Source organism: Polyodon spathula, chromosome 11 (assembly GCF_017654505.1).
Source record: "Polyodon spathula isolate WHYD16114869_AA chromosome 11, ASM1765450v1, whole genome shotgun sequence".
NCBI lineage: Eukaryota > Metazoa > Chordata > Actinopteri > Acipenseriformes > Polyodontidae > Polyodon > Polyodon spathula.
The window spans coordinates 2,023,067-2,042,368 of record NC_054544.1 but is presented as its reverse complement, the minus strand read 5'-3'; the positions used below and the strand labels follow the sequence as shown (position 1 = coordinate 2,042,368).

Sequence of the window (19,302 nt, the reverse complement as noted above, 5' to 3'; positions counted from 1 at the left end):
ATTGTGTGTTTATATAATATATTTATATATATCTATATTATATATATATATATTATATATAATATATATATATATATTTATATAAATCTGTATTTATGGAATGGACCTATGGACACTGAATATTAAATAAATATTTTCTTCCAAATGCTTGCAAGCTCATACAAAAACACAATGCAGGTCTGTCTAGGTATGTATTTCACCTTTAAAGAGTTGTCAGGAATAACTGTCTGCATCAGAGCATCTATGGCATCCATTGGCATTCCTGTTTGTTTGTGAATCTCTGACATGAAGGCTGCTGGGTTAAGAATCAGGTCAGACACTTTTGCAGGAGCTAGAAAAAAGGCAAATGTAAAATGAGACAGAGTTATATCTGAATCATTCCATGCGTGAATTATTCCAAAATGCAAGGGGATTTAAAGTCTGCTCGTAGCTACTGTAAATTAACAGTGGACTGGAAAGAAGAGAAGATAATGGTGTCCTGGAGGACCATTCCTCTGCAAATTAGTAGGTAAAATTAAATCTTCAGGGGCTGGCTAGAGGCTAAATTGGTTAATTTAAACAATTTAGAACAGGGTTGGAACAGACCAGGAGTGGATGGGCCACCTTGGGCCACCTTTGGCCACCCTTGCCATAAAACCTTGAGCTGAGATTTCCACCATGAATAACACAGTGTGACAGAGATCGAATGACACTTTGTGTTAGATCTCCTTTCCGACCTGTGAGGGCACTAGAAAGAAGGAACAAAGTAACATTAAGCAAATGGCAAGATAATTTATTCCGTAGGGTAGGTGGAAGTCTGCCATTTAGGAAGGGGGCAGAGTTACTGCACACAAGCTCACTGACCCGGACGGTAGACGGCGTGGCATCTGAGGATTGGAGGAGCAGATGCACTCGTTAACCAAGGGGTCATGGGCGAGGGTATAAATATGGGGGCGTAGCTTAGGTGATGTGTTCCTTTGCATATGGTTATATGAAACGACCTAGAAGGAGCACGTACTATTGAGACCAAAAGCCGTGAGTGTTGTCAGTCTGTGTACTAACACTGTGTGTCTCGTGTTGTTTGTTTTCTCACTAAAGAGTACTAAACACGATCCGGAGCTGCAGCCGCAGGCCAGCGTAAACCCAGATATTACAAGTCACCTTTTCCACTACAGGTACTGTCTCTGCACCATTAGCACTAAAATCACGCACCGTCGGAACTGTGTTTGTGTTTTGTGTTGGTGAGAAAGTACGGGACTTTTTGGTTGCGGGTGAAACCCGTGGGATTACAAACACACACCGCTGTACCAATTCCATCATTGTTATTATTTGCAGGTTTTGCCACAAGGCTCTGGACATTATAATCATTAATAAACACCCTTGCACCTGTAAGTCATTCGTCTGTGTGATTAATCCGCTCTGCACTGCACTCATCTGCACGTATTCACCACTTTGCCACACACAGATATATACATGAAGTCTGTTACAACAGGACAAACAGACTAGAAATCAATATAAAAAGGGCTTTGTGTCGTTGTTCCAATTAATAAATACAAGTTTAATATCCAATAAAAAGCCAACATTAGTCTAGATTAAAACCTTTTCTTGAATATTATACTTTAATACTCACAAACTGACTTCATTAATGATGCATGGGTTGAAGCATTGTGAACAGGATCATATCATTCAAAAAGGGTTCACTAAAGAATTTTGAAAACTTTGAATCTAAACTTATTTAAAAAAAAAAATACTGAACTCTGTTACCTGCAGTAGTGTTAGTAATGTTCAGGAAGCTGAAAGCACTGGTGTTGAAATTTAATGTGCTGCCCACAAGTACAGACGACCTGAAACAAATGCACAGTTAGAACTGATTTCAAGAAAGGGCATGTGAAGGGGTGTATAGACCCAACAGTACTAAAACAGGACCCAGGGGTTGTTTAAAAGTCCATATCCTGTGTAAAAAGAGTCTGGATAGACAAAGCAGCCTATACATAGGTTTGTACGTACAACACTGTTGGAAATATGTGTATACATGTTGTTTAACTTTTGATCTGGCAAAAAGAGGGTTAACAAATGCATTGTACTCTACTTCTCTCCCTCTTGTTGCAGCAGATCGTAACTGGCAAATTAGCCCAATTCACAAATGAAGAAGCCAGCTGCACAAAGCTGTTGGAACACCTGTGCTGAAACCATGGGGCTTAAGGTGTAGATTGACTTAACTAATTTAGTTTCATAATTAATTTAGTTTCAAGTTAAGTCTGTGAGTACTAGTCAGCCCTTAAAAGAGTAATTGGTTGGCTACTTTAATCACCACAGTATAAAACTAGAAAGAGGGGACAGAAGGAAAGAAATTCCTGTAAACCCATACCAGTTTGCATTACCAATTCCCATAAACCCATACCAGTTTGCATTACCAATTCCCATAAACCCATACCAGTTTGCATTACCAATTCCCATAAACCCATACCAGTTTGCATTACCAATTCCCATAAACCCATACCAGTTTGCATTACCAATTCCTGTAAACTCATACCAGTTTGCATTACCAATTCCCATAAACCCATACCAGTTTGCATTACCAATTCCTGTAAACCCATACCAGTTTGCATTACCAATTCCCATAAACCCATACCAGTTTGCATTACCAATTCCCATAAACCCATACCAGTTTGCATTACCAATTCCTGTAAACTCATACCAGTTTGCATTACCAATTCCCATAAACCCATACCAGTTTGCATTACCAATTCCCATAAACCCATACCAGTTTGCATTACCAATTCCCATAAACCCATACCAGTTTGCATTACCAATACCAGTTTGCCCAATTCCTGTAAACCCATACCAGTTTGCATTACCAATTCCTGTAAACCCATACCAGTTTGCATTACCAATTCCTGTAAACCCATACCAGTTTGCATTACCAATTCCCGTAAACCCATACCAGTTTGCATTACCAATTCCTGTAAACTCATACCAGTTTGCATTACCAATTCCCATAAACCCATACCAGTTTGCATTACCAATTCCCATAAACCCATACCAGTTTGCATTACCAATTCCCATAAACCCATACCAGTTTGCATTACCAATTCCCGTAAACCCATACCAGTTTGCATTACCAATTCCCATAAACCCATACCAGTTTGCATTACCAATTCCTGTAAACCCATACCAGTTTGCATTACCAATTCCCATAAACCCATACCAGTTTGCATTACCAATTCCCATAAACCCATACCAGTTTGCATTACCAATTCCTGTAAACTCATACCAGTTTGCGTTCAGTTTGTAGTTGCTGGGGTCTCCAACTGCCAAGTTGTACAGATTGTCCAGCAGAGTGTTCGGGCTGAAGGTGAGGTTTCTCTTCCAGTTCAGAGTGCTGTAGGAGAGCGAGAAAACAGCCTGGATGGCTGGAGAAACAGTCTGGCACATTATCCCCGAATTCATGGGCACCAGATCATACAGAGCCTGCACAGAGCTCAACTTCTCCAACTTGCACACAATGCCAGTCACAGTATTCATCTGAGCCTTCTGCAAGGAAAACATAAGATCCCATTGTTACATGATGCATTGATTTAATGTAAAAGGCTACAGAACTCCATGTAGATAGGGGGTGGTGGCATGCAACATCCACCCATCCACATCATTCCTACCTTGATTTTCAGGTTTTCAAGTGCCGTTGTAATGTTGTCTGCCACCCAATTTGTAGTGAACATCGTTTGCAGAATCTGGCTTAACTCTGACAGCACAAGGAATTCTTCTGCTGAGGGACAAAAAGGCAAAATGATGAAGTGAAACTTGTACACTGCATTGCTATTCTGAGCCAAAATAAAAATAACCCCAGTTTTCTTGAATAGCAAGCTGTATTTTTATCATTCTATCGCTCTTATTTTATGTTCCTGTAGTATAATTCGCTCATATTTGGCAATTCTACTTTCAAAAGCTGCAATCACACCCCAAATCTAACCCCCATCACAAACCTTGGAGGTTCCATAAGTTAGCATTTATAAATAACAAATACATGATCCAATTACAGGCAAATAAAATCTGCTGAATAAATACAATTCTAAATTAAAATGAGTGGGTTGACAAACCATCTTATTGGTGGAGCATTGAGACACAGTGTACTGTTTTACTAAGTTAACACCTATGCAGTTTGTATGCAGTCTTAGAATGGTTGATGACAGACAGACAGACAGACAGACAGCTCGTATCTTGTACCTTGGGCCTCTGTAGCTAGGTTTATTATCATGTTCTTGAACTGCTGTGCATAGGGAAGCTCTGGTGGCACCAGCTCTGCAGTGTTAGCCAGCAACTGGAGAACCCTGCAAAATCAAATGATGCATCTCTTTAAAGTTCATTCAGAGTTTGGCATAAACTCCATAAACAATTAATACTAATTGCCTCTGCATAAATCAGAACGGAACTAAGCTCTAATTACAGTGCCAATGGGCACCTGATGAGTACTGATGCCTACCTAAAAACTCCAAACACATCAGTTAGCATACTTTGTTGAATGGAACAGCCACGACAAAAGTGAAGGTAGAAGGTGGAATATACTTACGCATCAGCCCAGTTTGTTGAATTTATTCCCAGCAAACTGCCCACGTTGTCTTTGATGATCTTGATCACCTCCAGAGTTTTGTTCACCTCATAACTTGGGGGAACCATTTTGAGCACATTCTGCAGCTCACTTGCCACAGTGACAGTAACGCCTGCTGCTTTTACTAAATCGGTTGCATTGGAGAAGTAGACTTCTGTCACTCTTCTGATGGAAGCTCCAAGATTCTTAAAAGCACTGCTGTTCACTGACTGCATTGTGGGATCGGGGATGATCCCCAAAAGCTTCAGAAGGGATTCAGATATGGCAACACTGCTGTCCAATGCATCAGCATTGTTGTACAGGGGGATTACCAGGGTCTTTATGACTTCAACTGTAGCATTCAGGTAGTGGCTTTGCTCTGAAGTCAACATGGGTGTTAAGGTTGTCACCAGCTGCTCTATTGCTTTAAATGTCTCAGCTATGCCCATCAGCTGATTAGAAGTAAGTCTTGCCAAAAGTGCATTGGTTACCAGTTCTGAGATCTGGAGCAAATCACCCACAATGTTTCCGGCTGAAGTTATATCGGAAATAGGGAAACTGGTGGCATTAGATATCTCCAGCAGGAAGTCTGAAGCTGCCCTGGTGAGACTGAAGATATTACCTGTGATGTTAGTACCATTAGACAGAGCTGGAAGTGTTTCTAATATTCTGAGAAGAGTTGCATTGATATAAGATCTTTGCTCGGCAGATAGGGAAGATGCCAAGTTGTTTATTAACTTATCAGCAAGCTGCATCTGATCGCCCATGCTCAGTTGAGAGAGGCTGGAATTTGCCAGCTGTTGCTCCAGAATCTTATACACCAGAGACCCATCTTCTAGTATCTTAATCTTGATCAGCACCCTTATTGCATTCTTCAGACCTTGAGCAATAACTTTTAAGATGTCTCCATTCCAGATTTGGTGAAGGGAGCTGCTGTTAACGTTCTTAAGGAAGTCTTTCAAGAGGCAGCTGAGAGCTTCTTTCCATAGCTGTGAAGGATCTGCTTCTGCATCCATAATGAGATTGAGCGAAACATTCAGGAAAAGTTCAATGTCATCCTTGAGAAGGTGCATCACCGCAACAGCAGTGGCGTTGTATGCACTGAAAAGGGTGCTGTTGTGAGAAACACATTCCCAGGTTCCTTGCAGCAATCTGACAAGAATGTTAAGAGGATTTGGTTAATATTTAATTATAACTGGTCTAAAAAAGAATGCAAGAAGTTGCATAGAAGTTAATTGCTAGTTATATTTGCTGTACAGCAGTCTAAGAGAGAACAATCCCAAGATCTCTGTTTGATCTGGTAATGGCAATCTATGAAGGGGTTTTGTAAGGAGTAGTATAAATATTCTACACCACACTGGCCCAAATTGTTCCACAAAGCATCATTCCGCCCATTCCAATTAGTCTAAATATGCAAAATCTTGGACCCATACCTGCCAGCGAGGACTGGGTCCTTGGTGACGGCTAAGAGAAATCCAACCATCTTCTCTGAATGCAACTCAAGTTCATCTGTGCCCTTACAGCTCCAGCTCATGGACGAGTTGTCACCTGGCAAAAATAAATAAATAAATATTTAGAACAAATGTAAAAAGGTGCAATCGACATATATAAACCTATACATGAATGTGTCTATAATATTTAATACTGAAGCAGTTCATAATAATCCAAAATAATATTACACCTATAATCTGGAAATGTACAGAATACAGCTGTATACTGGGAGCTGGACCACCAGAAATACATTATCATCTGACTGAAAAGTCTATTCATAGCTACAAACCTGGGACAGAAGCAGACCAGAGACCCTGAGAAGAAAGGCATCTATTGACTTGCACTACCCCTGACTACTCTTATTATACTATTATACACAACATATCCTTGGGAAGATTTGAAAGTACAAGTCCTGAAGTGACGTACAGTTGCCTTGCCCATTGTAGTTGTTTTGCATTGCGTAATTCATTATCCAGTAAGCTGCTTCAATGTGCTGCTTCAGCCCTGGTAGCACGCTGGCCTGCTGCAAAAAGGGGTTGAGAGCAGCTGAGACACCCAAAACCCTAGGGGGCAACAAACAAAACAAAATGTGAATTAATGTGGAGTAAATGCATACATCTATATAATTAAAGTGTTTTCTGTTTTCTATAAATTAGAAACAATCATAGAAGGACACTAGAGTCCAGTACATGTTAATAATAATAATAATAATAATAATAATAATAATATGAACAACCGAAACATATTGCAAAAGAACACACATGTGTTGAGTAGCGAGGTCATCGATGAGAGCAGGAATGCTGGAGTCCCCTGAAGGGCTGCTGTTGATTATGACTGCTGAGATCTCTGTATAGAAGTGCCTCAGGCTCTCATAGTAACTCAGAGCTGCTTGGTAAAGGGTCTCCAGGTCCTTCGTTAACTCGTTCCCGTCGATGCTGTCCTCCTTTCCCAAACTACTGACCTACAAGCAAAAAAATTAGATCCAGTATGCTGTGGCTGGTCCCATCTGCGCCTGTGCTTCACCGTGATTTCACAGTAGTTTTAAATCATGAATATTATGTAACCTGCACAAGTGTGGTCAAAAAGTTAATACAATGGCAATGACATGTCTACAGCCAAAATACTGAAATTCTGTTTCTGAGTGAGCACTGATTTGAAAAGAACACAGAGTTTCACACATTAAGCTAATAAAATCTTTCAGTTCAGGGTATCCATAACTGATCACATAATGACCAGAAATGTAAATCGACAGGTGCTTGATCTCTGTAGGTGTTAGCACCCCTGTGAAGGTGACTCCTAGGGTACTTGCTGACTCACGGTTGTGTTTATAAGCTGCCGAAGGATGCCTGCTTCAGAGTTCAAGTCATCCGGGAAGCAGGTCTGGTTGCACAACTCCTCCACCAAGGTCTGGTTGAGTGCAAGTTCATCATGCATGATATCAGTCCATGTTCTACTTATGTCTCCACAGCTTACAGTTCTTCCTGACAGCAGATCCTGTTAAAAACAAATTTAGTACAATCAAAAACAGGTATCAATTCACAAAAGGCAAAGTCTGTAAATAGGAGACTTGAAAAGCAGCGTAAATAATGGCACAATATGGGTGGAAATAAAACTAAACAACTGAGTACTACTCCACCCAATCACCTTTCTTCAAGGGCATTGTATTGAGACAAACAACTACTGTACTATGATGTAACTAGACTGGGAAACAAGTAACTATATCCTATCTGTAATGTAAGATCTCTTTAGCAATATGAGAACTGCATTAATACAGATGTTGTTATAATGAACTTGCATGGAGTTTGCAGGTGTAAGCAGCAGGGAGACTTCTCTTGATTCTCTTGACAGTAACATGGCTTCAATTCAGTCATTCAATGTTACAGAACGTTATTTTTAAGGTGTAGGGTCAGAAATGCTCTGTTAATGATGACTTAAATCAGGTTTGCATTCCAATGCACAATTTTTGATACTGTTTTACAGATGGTTACCAGTGTATTTTCATTTTGAAACACTGTTTAACATATCGGAATGCTTATAAACACTGTTCTAAGCAGTCCTGAAAAATATATCCCTAAAAACGGCCCTTAAATGAGGACGCCTACAGTAATTGACAGATTTGTTGGTAATGCAAACCTCACCTCCCTAATGATGTTGGCGGTTTGGGACACTGCATGTAGGATGGGTCGAATGGATTCAGTGCAATTGACACCACTGTCCTGTATGACTTGTTTCAGGCTGGTGGTGAGATTACCCAGCAACACTTTCACATACAGATTGAGATCTGAGGGGAGAAGCCACTTGTTTAGTATGGGTGTCTTCATTAAAACAAACACAACACAGCTGGGTTACAGTACATTGACAGAATGGCATTGAAACTAGTTAGCAAGATATGGTGATGATACAATGGCTTTGACCTCACTCCCATCTACAAACTGGCAATTATACAGGTGAGGCGTGAGAGAATACCGGTGTTACCACATTCCCCGGGATAAGAGCAACAAAGGAACGCAGGGGCACGTTTCTACCTCGCATCCAGAAACAGGTTATATGCCTTTGGTGCCGTCATGGCAGCTTAATATCAGTTAGTCTATTTTGACATCTCTTAAACTCAAGATAATTATACCATGACTTACCTAATAGTTTCATTGTCCTGTATGTAAGATCACGTAGGGGAATTCCAAAGCCTGATTAACAGGTCTATAAATTCATTTAAAAAGAATAGTGTCTATCTTACCTGTTTCCACTTTGACAGACTGGACAACCACACTGGAGAGGGCTTGTTCTAGGGTCAGAATGTCCTGCACTGGTTCCCAGGCTGGAGTCTCCTTTAACGAAGATAACACTGCCTCCAGGATACCTGACGTCCTTTACATAGACAACATGTGTTATTATTATTACTTATTTTTCAAATAAATCTTTTTAATACACGTTACTGTGTTAATTGCGGGAACAGGGAAAAAAAAAAAAAGCTTTTTACTTTGCAAGGGGGAAGTAAAGTAAAAGTGAAGAAACGTGGAATTCCCCAGGTTATTTATGACCCATGATGTTCAACTAACAAAACAATCGGTTTTATGTTTAAAAAGGGTTTTTTAGTATTTCTATATATTCTCCTATTGTTTTGTAGTTATGGATGATAATTTATATGAAGGGAATAAAGCTTGTTTGGGTGGAGAATAAAGTTTATTCACAAATATATAAGGTTTGCAACAAAACAATGTAATCTGTGTGAATTACTAAATACCCATAAAGACAGCAACAACAACAACAAAAAAAAGGGTTAGTCTCACATTTTCCAGAGATCTTTCTCTGCGGTCCCACTCGCTAGCTGGATGAGAGCCGGGAGAATTCTCTCAGCCCAAGCTTCTGTAATGTTAGGCAGTCCCATAGCATGCTCCACATCAGCAAAGAGTGAAGCGAGAGTGTGGAGCTGGGGGCTGGGACTCTCATGAGAGGCATCTCCCCAGCCTGCCAACACCTGTAAACAGAGTAAAATGCATGAATTGATTAGTTCTCGAGGGCTCCAGTACAGTATAATAGAGGAGATCTTAAAAGCTCAGGATAGTATAATGGATGAGACATCTAGGGCTCCAGCATAGTATAATGACGTCACCAGTTGGTTGCGTTTCTAGGCAGCTACACGTTTGCTATGGAACATATTTTTGTATGCCTGGGGTTTTGTGCATCTAGTCCTCCTTTAAAATACCAAAATGTTTTGACGTCAAATTCCGTATCTGACAAAAGTATAGATTAGGAAATGTAGGTAACATGTCATTTTAAGAGAACCGCATTTCAATGTCGCTACACAGTAAAGTAGCAGGACAGTAGATGAAACAGAGTTTCTATTTAATGACATGTGTATTTACCATATCTATGTTAACTGTTTTACAATGCAATAAACCGGAACCTTTGCATTTTAATACACAACTTGACAGCTGAGACCCATCATGAGATAGTTCTTATGTTCATAGTGATGCTTGAACTTAATTGGTTATAGCAATCACTGGACAGCCAGACTTTATGTTGAAATACTTTTTAGGTTCTGTCATAAAATCTGAATAAAACTAAAATGAGATAGTTAGTAAAGGGGACACACGATACCTGCTCAAAGAGAACCTCGATAAGTGATGTGTTGCCTGATATTCCTTCACTACCAAGGATCCTCTCCAGGAGATAGCCAGCGATTCCCAGACTCGTGGTATTCCCTGTCAATTAAAGCAAAATCTCCCTTTATTTCCCCGACAACTATTCTGGAAACATGATGCTGTTCTTGCACGCTACCGCTCCGCCCCCTCCACGACAGGTTTGCAACACTGTTTAATCTACTGTTTACCGGGGGGACATTTCAACACATTTCCTGTGATCTTTTGGATTTCAGCTTGGTATCTGAACAGATCCTGTATTCAGGTACCCAGGTTACTGTACCTTGGCTTTGTTGGGACAGCAGTGCTGAGATATTCTGAAGCAGGATGATGAAGTCATTCCAGTTACTGTCATTTGGCAAAAAGTAATGCAAATCTTCCTCAATACTGAAAAAAAATAAAATGTTGATGTTTTAAATGTAATAATACACATAGCTGTCTTCAAAGTTGATACATTTTGTAAACGCATATATTTAACTACACTGTATGGAATTTATTAGGGGTAATGTACAATTTAATAAATAAATACTTCTCACGTACATCTGACTCCAAGTGTCAGGGACATCATCTTGGGAGATGGTCTCAAAGTATATTTTCACCGCTTCTGACACGGGTATTAGAATGGAAGCAGCAGGCTGTGGGACGAGTGCTCTCACAAGGTTCTGGAGTCTACCAATCACTTCCATGGTGAGGTTCCTGTCCTTGGGGAAGCCTGACTCACTGGAGGAGAGGGCCAGCTGCATGGAGCCTTGCAGCACAGCAAACAAGTCAGTGACCACGGCTTCAGGCAGCTGCTCTGCAAGGGGAGCCGTGCTGTTCAGAAGGAGCTTTGCTACATCTAAAAGCAAGCTTGGAATGTCTTCGGCGTTGCGCTCTCCTGGTTTGGAGGCTACAATCACAGTGTCCCAAAGCATTTCAAAAACACGGACAGCCATGTCAACATATGGGCGTTTTTCAGCAGGTAGGAGAAGCTGTATATAATCAATTAACTTGTCAAATGTCATCATCTGGCTTGACAGATTGAACAGAGTTTGATTGGCAGCCCCTTCTGACTCCAATGTGGAGAGGACTTTTATCCCTTCTTGTAATAATTTAAACACTTTCACTGCTGTTTCAACATCCTTTAACAGTGGATCCATGTAATATTTGGAATTGTTTTTACTCATGATTTCTAGTAGGGTCACAATGTCCTCAATAGAAACTGAGGCAGTGGAGATGTTGACCGGAGTTAAAGGGTCCACCAAGGCTGAAGCAAGGTCTAGCAGTTGTGTATAGTCTTGTCTGAATTGTTTTTTTAGGAATGGGTCTGTGCTGTTTAGAGGCAAAGTACTTAAGAGCCGCTCAACCACATGACTCCGGAAACTGTTCTGAGCAAATAATACTCCTGCCCGAAGCATCCTACAAAAAAAAAAAAAAACACAAAAAAATTAAGCAAATAGTCACCCGAAACAAACCGAGTAAAACAATTACATAATTAGTACATAGAAATTACATTTCTTAGAATAATAAATTAAGAGACTTTGGAGCAACCGCGGATCAGGTCAACTTGATTTTCTCTTGTATAATATCTTTAAAGGTTCCCCAGTTTACACAGCCTGTACTTGGATTATGAACTACTCTCCAGAAGCTACAGTGTCACCTCGGTCCAATGAACGGGACCACAGGCTGGACACGTAGCTCACACAAAGGAATGATCTTGATAGATATGATCTGGCTACCTCAGCAGTGATGTCTGATCTTTGGCCACTTCTTCAGAGAGTGCCACAGTCATTAGGACAAACTGCTTCCAGCTGAACACAGAGCTGCAATCCAGGGACATGGTTGAATTGATGAAAGTACCTAAAAAAGACACGAGGGATCTATAGTGAATATCAAAACAAGAACATGCAGCAAAATCTGTGTTTCTCAATAAAGCTATATGACTGTAGAGTAAGTAGTCGGGTTCAGAAAAATATAGCGTTCCACGTCCCCACGTGTTGCTACAACTGTTTAAATAACATACCTGTAATTTTTCTTTTCATTGTTAACATCCTGACAACTTTTTACACTTATAACTTTAAAGTCTGTTTCAAAGCTCTTTTCAAAATGTCTGCTCTAGTGCACTGATAGTGTAAGGATTATTGCCCACATTGTCAAAGAGGTAACACAGCAGTAACGATCCATGATGCGGGACGGAACAGAAAAGCCAGAGCACTTGTTGGATTGCTTTATTTATTTATTTATTTATTTATTTTTATTTTAAATTGATTTACTTAATCTGTTTATATATAACGTGTTGTTGTTTAAACATTTACAATGTGTTGTCACTGACATTCTGAGTGTGAGATCTACTCTTAGCGGGTGTCGTTGTTGCTAATAGGGTCCCATGGGGATATAACTTATAATATCCAATTATAATGTCTGGGGTAATGCTATCAAATATATACAAAGACAAGTCTAGCAGGTTTATTGGATCATTTTATAAAAACATGTGAAGTGAAGTGTTTTAGGTGGTTGAAAAAATGATTTTAATTATTAATTCAGCGAAAATAATGATGTAAGCAGAAACATCAATTGAGAACGTTACAGAACGTAGAAAACAGGGTAATAAACAGGGGAGGAATCCATGTCATGATGTGATGCCCCTTCACTGATACACAGAACACTAATGAAGGGATTGGCTTGGCATGGGAGGAATCTGTAATCTTTGCATCTTGCACACATATTTGCATGGCAAATTATCTTGTAAACTATGCAAGATCCAAAGTTATGTTTTGTTTTGGTTTTTTTTCCAGATGCAAGATGAATTACAAAGAGTGATATGAAATGAATATGAAAAGCAATCCTGTAAAAACTCTTGTGAGGAAAAGTCAACAAGTTTTTACAGTACATCACAAAACCATATTGACGTACGTGGCATGATATAATATTCACAGCACTGAGACATGTTGCTTATTGTTTAAAAGCAACACGTTTTAGAAACAGCAGCCATCAGCTTTTGAGAGCGTTACAATGATAAAGCTTTACAAAACCAGATTTTTTGCAGGCCTTTCTCCACTGTATTTTCTATTGCATGTTGTAGTTAAGTTAAATGTAAATGAGTCCTGGGGGTAAACACTGGGAGCGTTCACATAGTTCAACCTCTATTTTGTTTTTGTTTTTTTTTTATTTAAGAACCAGACACCCCTGATAAAAATTACAATCTTTTTACCCTGTAAGTGAAAAAGACACAAGTTCTTTGTAAGCCTTTACTTGATGCATTTGGAAGGGAATTGAATCTTCTTACTGACCAAAATTAAATGTGCAAGTAAGGTATGACATGGAAATAAATTATAGGACGTAACATTCATTCAACATTTTGGTATGGAGAGGAACACAGGAAAACATATATATATTTTTTTTTTTTATTTATTTATTGTTTTATTTTTTTTAAAGCTTTTACTCCAGTCTTTAATGAACTCCTATTTTTTAAAAGGTAAAACACATTTTGTAACATTAACAGGTTTGTGTTTCTGCTTTCCTAGAATAGTTAGACTGGATGACACTCATACTAAATATTGCCCGCAATGTAATTTTAATAATTGTTCAAGCAGTTATTGCTGACTTACAGTTGGGTGGTGCGGTGGTGTTCTGCTGACTGGAGTAAGCCATAATCCAGTATGCTGTGTCAAAGTATGGTTTCACTGTGGGCCACAGAACGCTGGCCTGCAGTTCAGAACCCAGCTGCTCAACTTCTTCCAGTGTCCTAGCAGGTGGAAGACAATTAAACCATGAGATAAAAAAAAAAAGAAGAGTACTAGGAGCATTGGGTGCCGCTTCATGCCACCTATTACACCCCTGGTCTATCCCTTATAAAAGTTTACCATGGTATTTTTATGCCTTTTTTTTTTTTTTTGCTGTTTTCCCATTGTACTTACTAGAATTGCCCTGGTTTGCCATGCTTCGCTATTACATTGCTTCCCTATGCTTTCACTGTGCTTTATTACACTGCTGCTATGCTTTTACTATGGGACACTTTTATAAGAGACACTATAAACCAATGTTTGAATAAATCCCACACTAAATACATCCCTGTATATGTTAATGGAAATGTGTTCAATTTTCTTTCTTTAGTTTTTTTTTTTTTTTTTTTTTTAACAATTACCTCAGGTGTGTGCTTATGGTACATTTCACCTTTAGAAATCCTACAAAAAAACTATTGCGTATTGTCATCTGCATCTTCCAATACAAACATTTGTCAAAGAATTGTAACAGATTATTTGCCGTTTGGAACCTGTTTAAATGCTCGTACCTGCAGCTAAGTTTATTACTAGTTTTATAATATGGATTTTTTTTAGGTTATTTCATTTGCTGCAACCTCTTTAACTTGAGTAAAAATCCTAAATAGTTAAAGACCTTAAGAACCACACTTAGAATCTGGAACACAAACAGAAGATGTGTAAACATGAGATAAGAGCAGAAAGTGGAAAGGTAGGCCTATGAAATTGTGGAACACTTGGAACATTAACAAAAAAAATCAGATTCTGTCCTAGGCATTAGATTTCATCACACTGGGAAAATAGTGTCCTAGCAAGGGACTAAACTCGATGGGCCAGATTGCCTGTTCCAGTTCGACACATTTCTAGTGTTCTTATGCACTTGTATATGATATCACATTAGCGAGCAGCTCGAGTGGGTTTCAGATACTGACCTCTCCTGCAGGATTGCAGTCCAGTTGGCTTCCATGGTGAGGTTCCTGTCCTTGGGGAAGCCTGACTCAATGGAGGAGAGGGCCAGCTGCATGGAGCCTTGCAGCACAGCAAACAAGTCAGTGACCACAGCTTCAGGCAGCTGCTCTGCAAGGGGAGCCGTGCTGTTCAGAAGGAGCTTTGCTACATCTAAAAGCAAGCTTGGAATGTCTTCGGCGTTGCGCTCTCCTGGTTTGGAGGCTACAATCACAGTGTCCCAAAGCATTTCAAAAACACGGACAGCCATGTCAACGTATGGGCGTTTTTCAGCAGGTAGGAGAAGCTGTATATAATCAATTAACTTGTCAAATGTCATCATCTGGCTTGACAGATTGAACAGAGTTTGATTGGCAGCCCCTTCTGACTCCAATGTGGAGAGGACTTTTATCCCTTCTTGTAATAATTTAAACACTTTCACTGCTGTTTCAACATCCTTTAACAGTGGATCCATGTAATATTTGGAATTGTTTTTACTCATGATTTCTAGTAGGGTCACAATGTCCTCAATAGAAACTGAGGCAGTGGAGATGTTGACCGGAGTTAAAGGGTCCACCAAGGCTGAAGCAAGGTCTAGCAGTTGTGTATAGTCTTGTCTGAATTGTTTTTTTAGGAATGGGTCTGTGCTGTTTAGAGGCAAAGTACTTAAGAGCCGCTCAACCACATGACTCCGGAAACTGTTCTGAGCAAATAATACTCCTGCCCGAAGCATCCTACAGTTAAAAAAAAAAAAAAACACAAAAAAAAACCACAAAAAAAAACAAGCTGCATTAAGCAAATAGTCACCCGAAACAAACTGAGTAAAACAATTACATAATTAGTACATAGAAATTACATTTCTTAGACTAATAAATTAAGAGACTTTGGAGCAACCGCGGATCAGGTCAACTTGATTTTCTCTTGTATAATATCTTTAAAGGTTCCCCAGTTTACACAGCCTGTACTTGGATTATGAACTACTCTCCAGAAGCTACAGTGTCACCTCGGTCCAATGAACGGGACCACAGGCTGGACACGTAGCTCACACAAAGGAATGATCTTGATAGATATGATCTGGCTACCTCAGCAGTGATGTCTGATCTTTGGCCACTTCTTCAGAGAGTGCCACAGTCATTAGGACAAACTGCTTCCAGCTGAACACAGAGCTGCAATCCAGGGACATGGTTGAATTGATGAAAGTACCTAAAAAAGACACGAGGGATCTATAGTGAATATCAAAACAAGAACATGCAGCAAAATCTGTGTTTCTCAATAAAGCTATATGACTGTAGAGTAAGTAGTCGGGTTCAGAAAAATATAGCGTTCCACGTCCCCACGTGTTGCTAGAACTGTTTAAATAACATGCTTGTAATGTTTCTTTTCATTCTTAACATCATGGCATCTTTTTACACTTATAACTTTAAAGTCTGTTTCAAAGCTCTTTTCAAAAGGTCTGCTCTAGTGCAAGGAAAGTACAAGGATTATTGCCCACATTGTCAAAGAGCTAACACAGCAGTAACGATCCATGATGCGGGACGGAACAGAAAAGCCAGAGCACTTGTTGGATTGCTTTATTTATTTATTTATTTATTTATTTTTTATAAATTTAATGAATTAATTGATTTACTTAATCTGTTTATATATAACGTGTTGTTGTGTAAACATTTACAATGTGTTGTCACTGACATTCTGAGTGTGAGATCTACTCTTAGCGGGTGTCGTTGTTGCTAATAGGGTCCCATGGGGATATAACTTATAATATCCAATTATAATGTCTGGGGTAATGCTATCAAATATATACAAAGACAAGTCTAGCAGGTTTATTGGATCATTTTATAAAAACATGTGAAGTGAAGTGTTTTAGGTGGTTGAAAAAATGATTTTAATTATTAATTCAGCGAAAATAATGATGTAAGCAGAAACATCAATTGAGAACGTTACAGAACGTAGAAAACAGGGTAATAAACAGGGGAGGAATCCATGTCATGATGTGATGCCCCTTCACTGATACACAGAACCCTAATGAAGGGATTGGCTTGGCATGGGAGGAATCTGTAATCTTTGCATCTTGCACACATATTTGCATGGCAAATTATCTTGTAAACTATGCAAGATCCAAAGTTATGTTTTGTTTTGGTTTTTTTTCCAGATGCAAGATGAATTACAAAGAGTGATATGAAATGAATATGAAAAGCAATCCTGTAAAAACTCTTGTGAGGAAAAGTCAACAAGTTTTTACAGTACATCACAAAACCATATTGACGTACGTGGCATGATATAATATTCACAGCACTGAGACATGTTGCTTATTGTTTAAAAGCAACACGTTTTAGAAACAGCAGCCATCAGCTTTTGAGAGCGTTACAATGATAAAGCTTTACAAAACCAGATTTTTTGCAGGCCTTTCTCCACTGTATTTTCTATTGCATGTTGTAGTTAAGTTAAATGTAAATGAGTCCTGGGGGTAAACACTGGGAGCGTTCACATAGTTCAACCTCTATTTTGTTTTTGTTTTTTTTTTATTTAAGAACCAGACACCCCTGATAAAAATTACAATCTTTTTACCCTGTAAGTGAAAAAGACACAAGTTCTTTGTAAGCCTTTACTTGATGCATTTGGAAGGGAATTGAATCTTCTTACAGACCAAAATTAAATGTGCAAGTAAGGTATGACATGGAAATAAATTATAGGACGTAACATTCATTCAACATTTTGGTATGGAGAGGAACACAGGAAAACATATATATATATATATATATTATTATATATTTTTTTTTTATTTATTGTTTTATTTTTTTTAAAGCTTTTACTCCAGTCTTTAATGAACTCCTATTTTTTAAAAGGTAAAACACATTTTGTAACATTAACAGGTTTGTGTTTCTGCTTTCCTAGAATAGTTAGACTGGATGACACTCATACTAAATATTGCCCGCAATGTAATTTTAATAATTGTTCAAGCAGTTATTGCTGACTTACAGTTGGGTGGTGCGGTGGTGTTCTGCTGACTGGAGTAAGCCATAATCCAGTATGCTGTGTCAAAGTATGGTTTCACTGTGGGCCACAGAACGCTGGCCTGCAGTTCAGAACCCAGCTGCTCAACTTCTTCCAGTGTCCTAGCAGGTGGAAGACAATTAAACCATGAGATAAAAAAAAAAAGAAGAGTACTAGGAGCATTGGGTGCCGCTTCATGCCACCTATTACACCCCTGGTCTATCCCTTATAAAAGTTTACCATGGTATTTTTATGCCTTCTTTTTTTTTTTTTTTTGCTGTTTTCCCATTGTACTTACTAGAATTGCCCTGGTTTGCCATGCTTCGCCGAATTTACATTGCTTCCCTATGCTTTCACTGTGCTTTATTACACTTAGCTAAGCTTTTACTATGGGACACTTTTATAAGAGACACTATAAACCAATGTTTGAATAAATCCCACACTAAATACATCCCTGTATATGTTAATGGAAATGTGTTCAATTTTTTTTTTTTTTCTTTATTAATTTTTTTTTTTTTTTTTTTTTTTTTTTAACAATTACCTCAGGTGTGTGCTTATGGTACATTTCACCTTTAGAAATCCTACAAAAAAACTATTGCGTATTGTCATCTGCATCTTCCAATACAAACATTTGTCAAAGAATTGTAACAGATTATTTGCCGTTTGGAACCTGTTTAAATGCTCGTACCTGCAGCTAAGTTTATTACTAGTTTTATAATATGGATTTTTTTTAGGTTATTTCATTTGCTGCAACCTCTTTAACTTGAGTAAAAATCCTAAATAGTTAAAGACCTTAAGAACCACACTTAGAATCTGGAACACAAACAGAAGATGTGTAAACATGAGATAAGAGCAGAAAGTGGAAAGGTAGGCCTATGAAATTGTGGAACACTTGGAACATTAACAAAAAAAATCAGATTCTGTCCTAGGCATTAGATTTCATCACACTGGGAAAATAGTGTCCTAGCAAGGGACTAAACTCGATGGGCCAGATTGCCTGTTCCAGTTCGACACATTTCTAGTGTTCTTATGCACTTGTATATGATATCACATTAGCGAGCAGCTCGAGTGGGTTTCAGATACTGACCTCTCCTGCAGGATTGCAGTCCAGTTGGCTTCCATGGTGAGGTTCCTGTCCTTGGGGAAGCCTGACTCAATGGAGGAGAGGGCCAGCTGCATGGAGCCTTGCAGCACAGCAAACAAGTCAGTGACCACAGCTTCAGGCAGCTGCTCTGCAAGGGGAGCCGTGCTGTTCAGAAGGAGCTTTGCTACATCTAAAAGCAAGCTTGGAACGTCTTTGACGTTGCGCTCTCCTGGTTTGGAGGCTACAATCACAGTGTCCCAAAGCATTTCAAAAACACGGACAGCCATGTCAACATATGGGCGTTTTTCAGCAGGTAGGAGAAGCTGTATATAATCAATTAACTTGTCAAAT

General features: G+C 39.0%; 1 protein-coding gene across 4 annotated transcripts in view; it reads right to left on the bottom strand.

The window, feature by feature from the left end:
- Window positions 1–19,302, bottom strand: part of abca12 (ATP-binding cassette, sub-family A (ABC1), member 12) — a 74,258-nt gene that overhangs the window by 25,843 nt on the left and 29,113 nt on the right. For 3 of the 4 annotated variants that reach the window (XM_041264842.1, XM_041264839.1, XM_041264841.1), the window contains exons 27-46: window positions 15,959–16,079; window positions 14,864–15,610; window positions 13,782–13,918; window positions 11,913–12,033; window positions 10,735–11,592; window positions 10,478–10,581; window positions 10,154–10,257; window positions 9,343–9,530; window positions 8,790–8,920; window positions 8,194–8,336; window positions 7,373–7,549; window positions 6,817–7,016; window positions 6,482–6,618; window positions 5,998–6,112; window positions 4,547–5,716; window positions 4,204–4,307; window positions 3,636–3,745; window positions 3,254–3,513; window positions 1,744–1,823; window positions 201–331 (exon numbers count right to left, since the gene is read on the bottom strand). In XM_041264842.1, the coding sequence (XP_041120776.1) occupies window positions 201–331; window positions 1,744–1,823; window positions 3,254–3,513; window positions 3,636–3,745; window positions 4,204–4,307; window positions 4,547–5,716; window positions 5,998–6,112; window positions 6,482–6,618; window positions 6,817–7,016; window positions 7,373–7,549; window positions 8,194–8,336; window positions 8,790–8,920; window positions 9,343–9,530; window positions 10,154–10,257; window positions 10,478–10,581; window positions 10,735–11,592; window positions 11,913–12,033; window positions 13,782–13,918; window positions 14,864–15,610; window positions 15,959–16,079 (5,138 nt within the window). The remainder of the gene's footprint in view (window positions 1–200; window positions 332–1,743; window positions 1,824–3,253; window positions 3,514–3,635; window positions 3,746–4,203; window positions 4,308–4,546; window positions 5,717–5,997; window positions 6,113–6,481; window positions 6,619–6,816; window positions 7,017–7,372; window positions 7,550–8,193; window positions 8,337–8,789; window positions 8,921–9,342; window positions 9,531–10,153; window positions 10,258–10,477; window positions 10,582–10,734; window positions 11,593–11,912; window positions 12,034–13,781; window positions 13,919–14,863; window positions 15,611–15,958; window positions 16,080–19,302) is intronic. The other variant, XM_041264840.1, reaches the window with a different exon arrangement.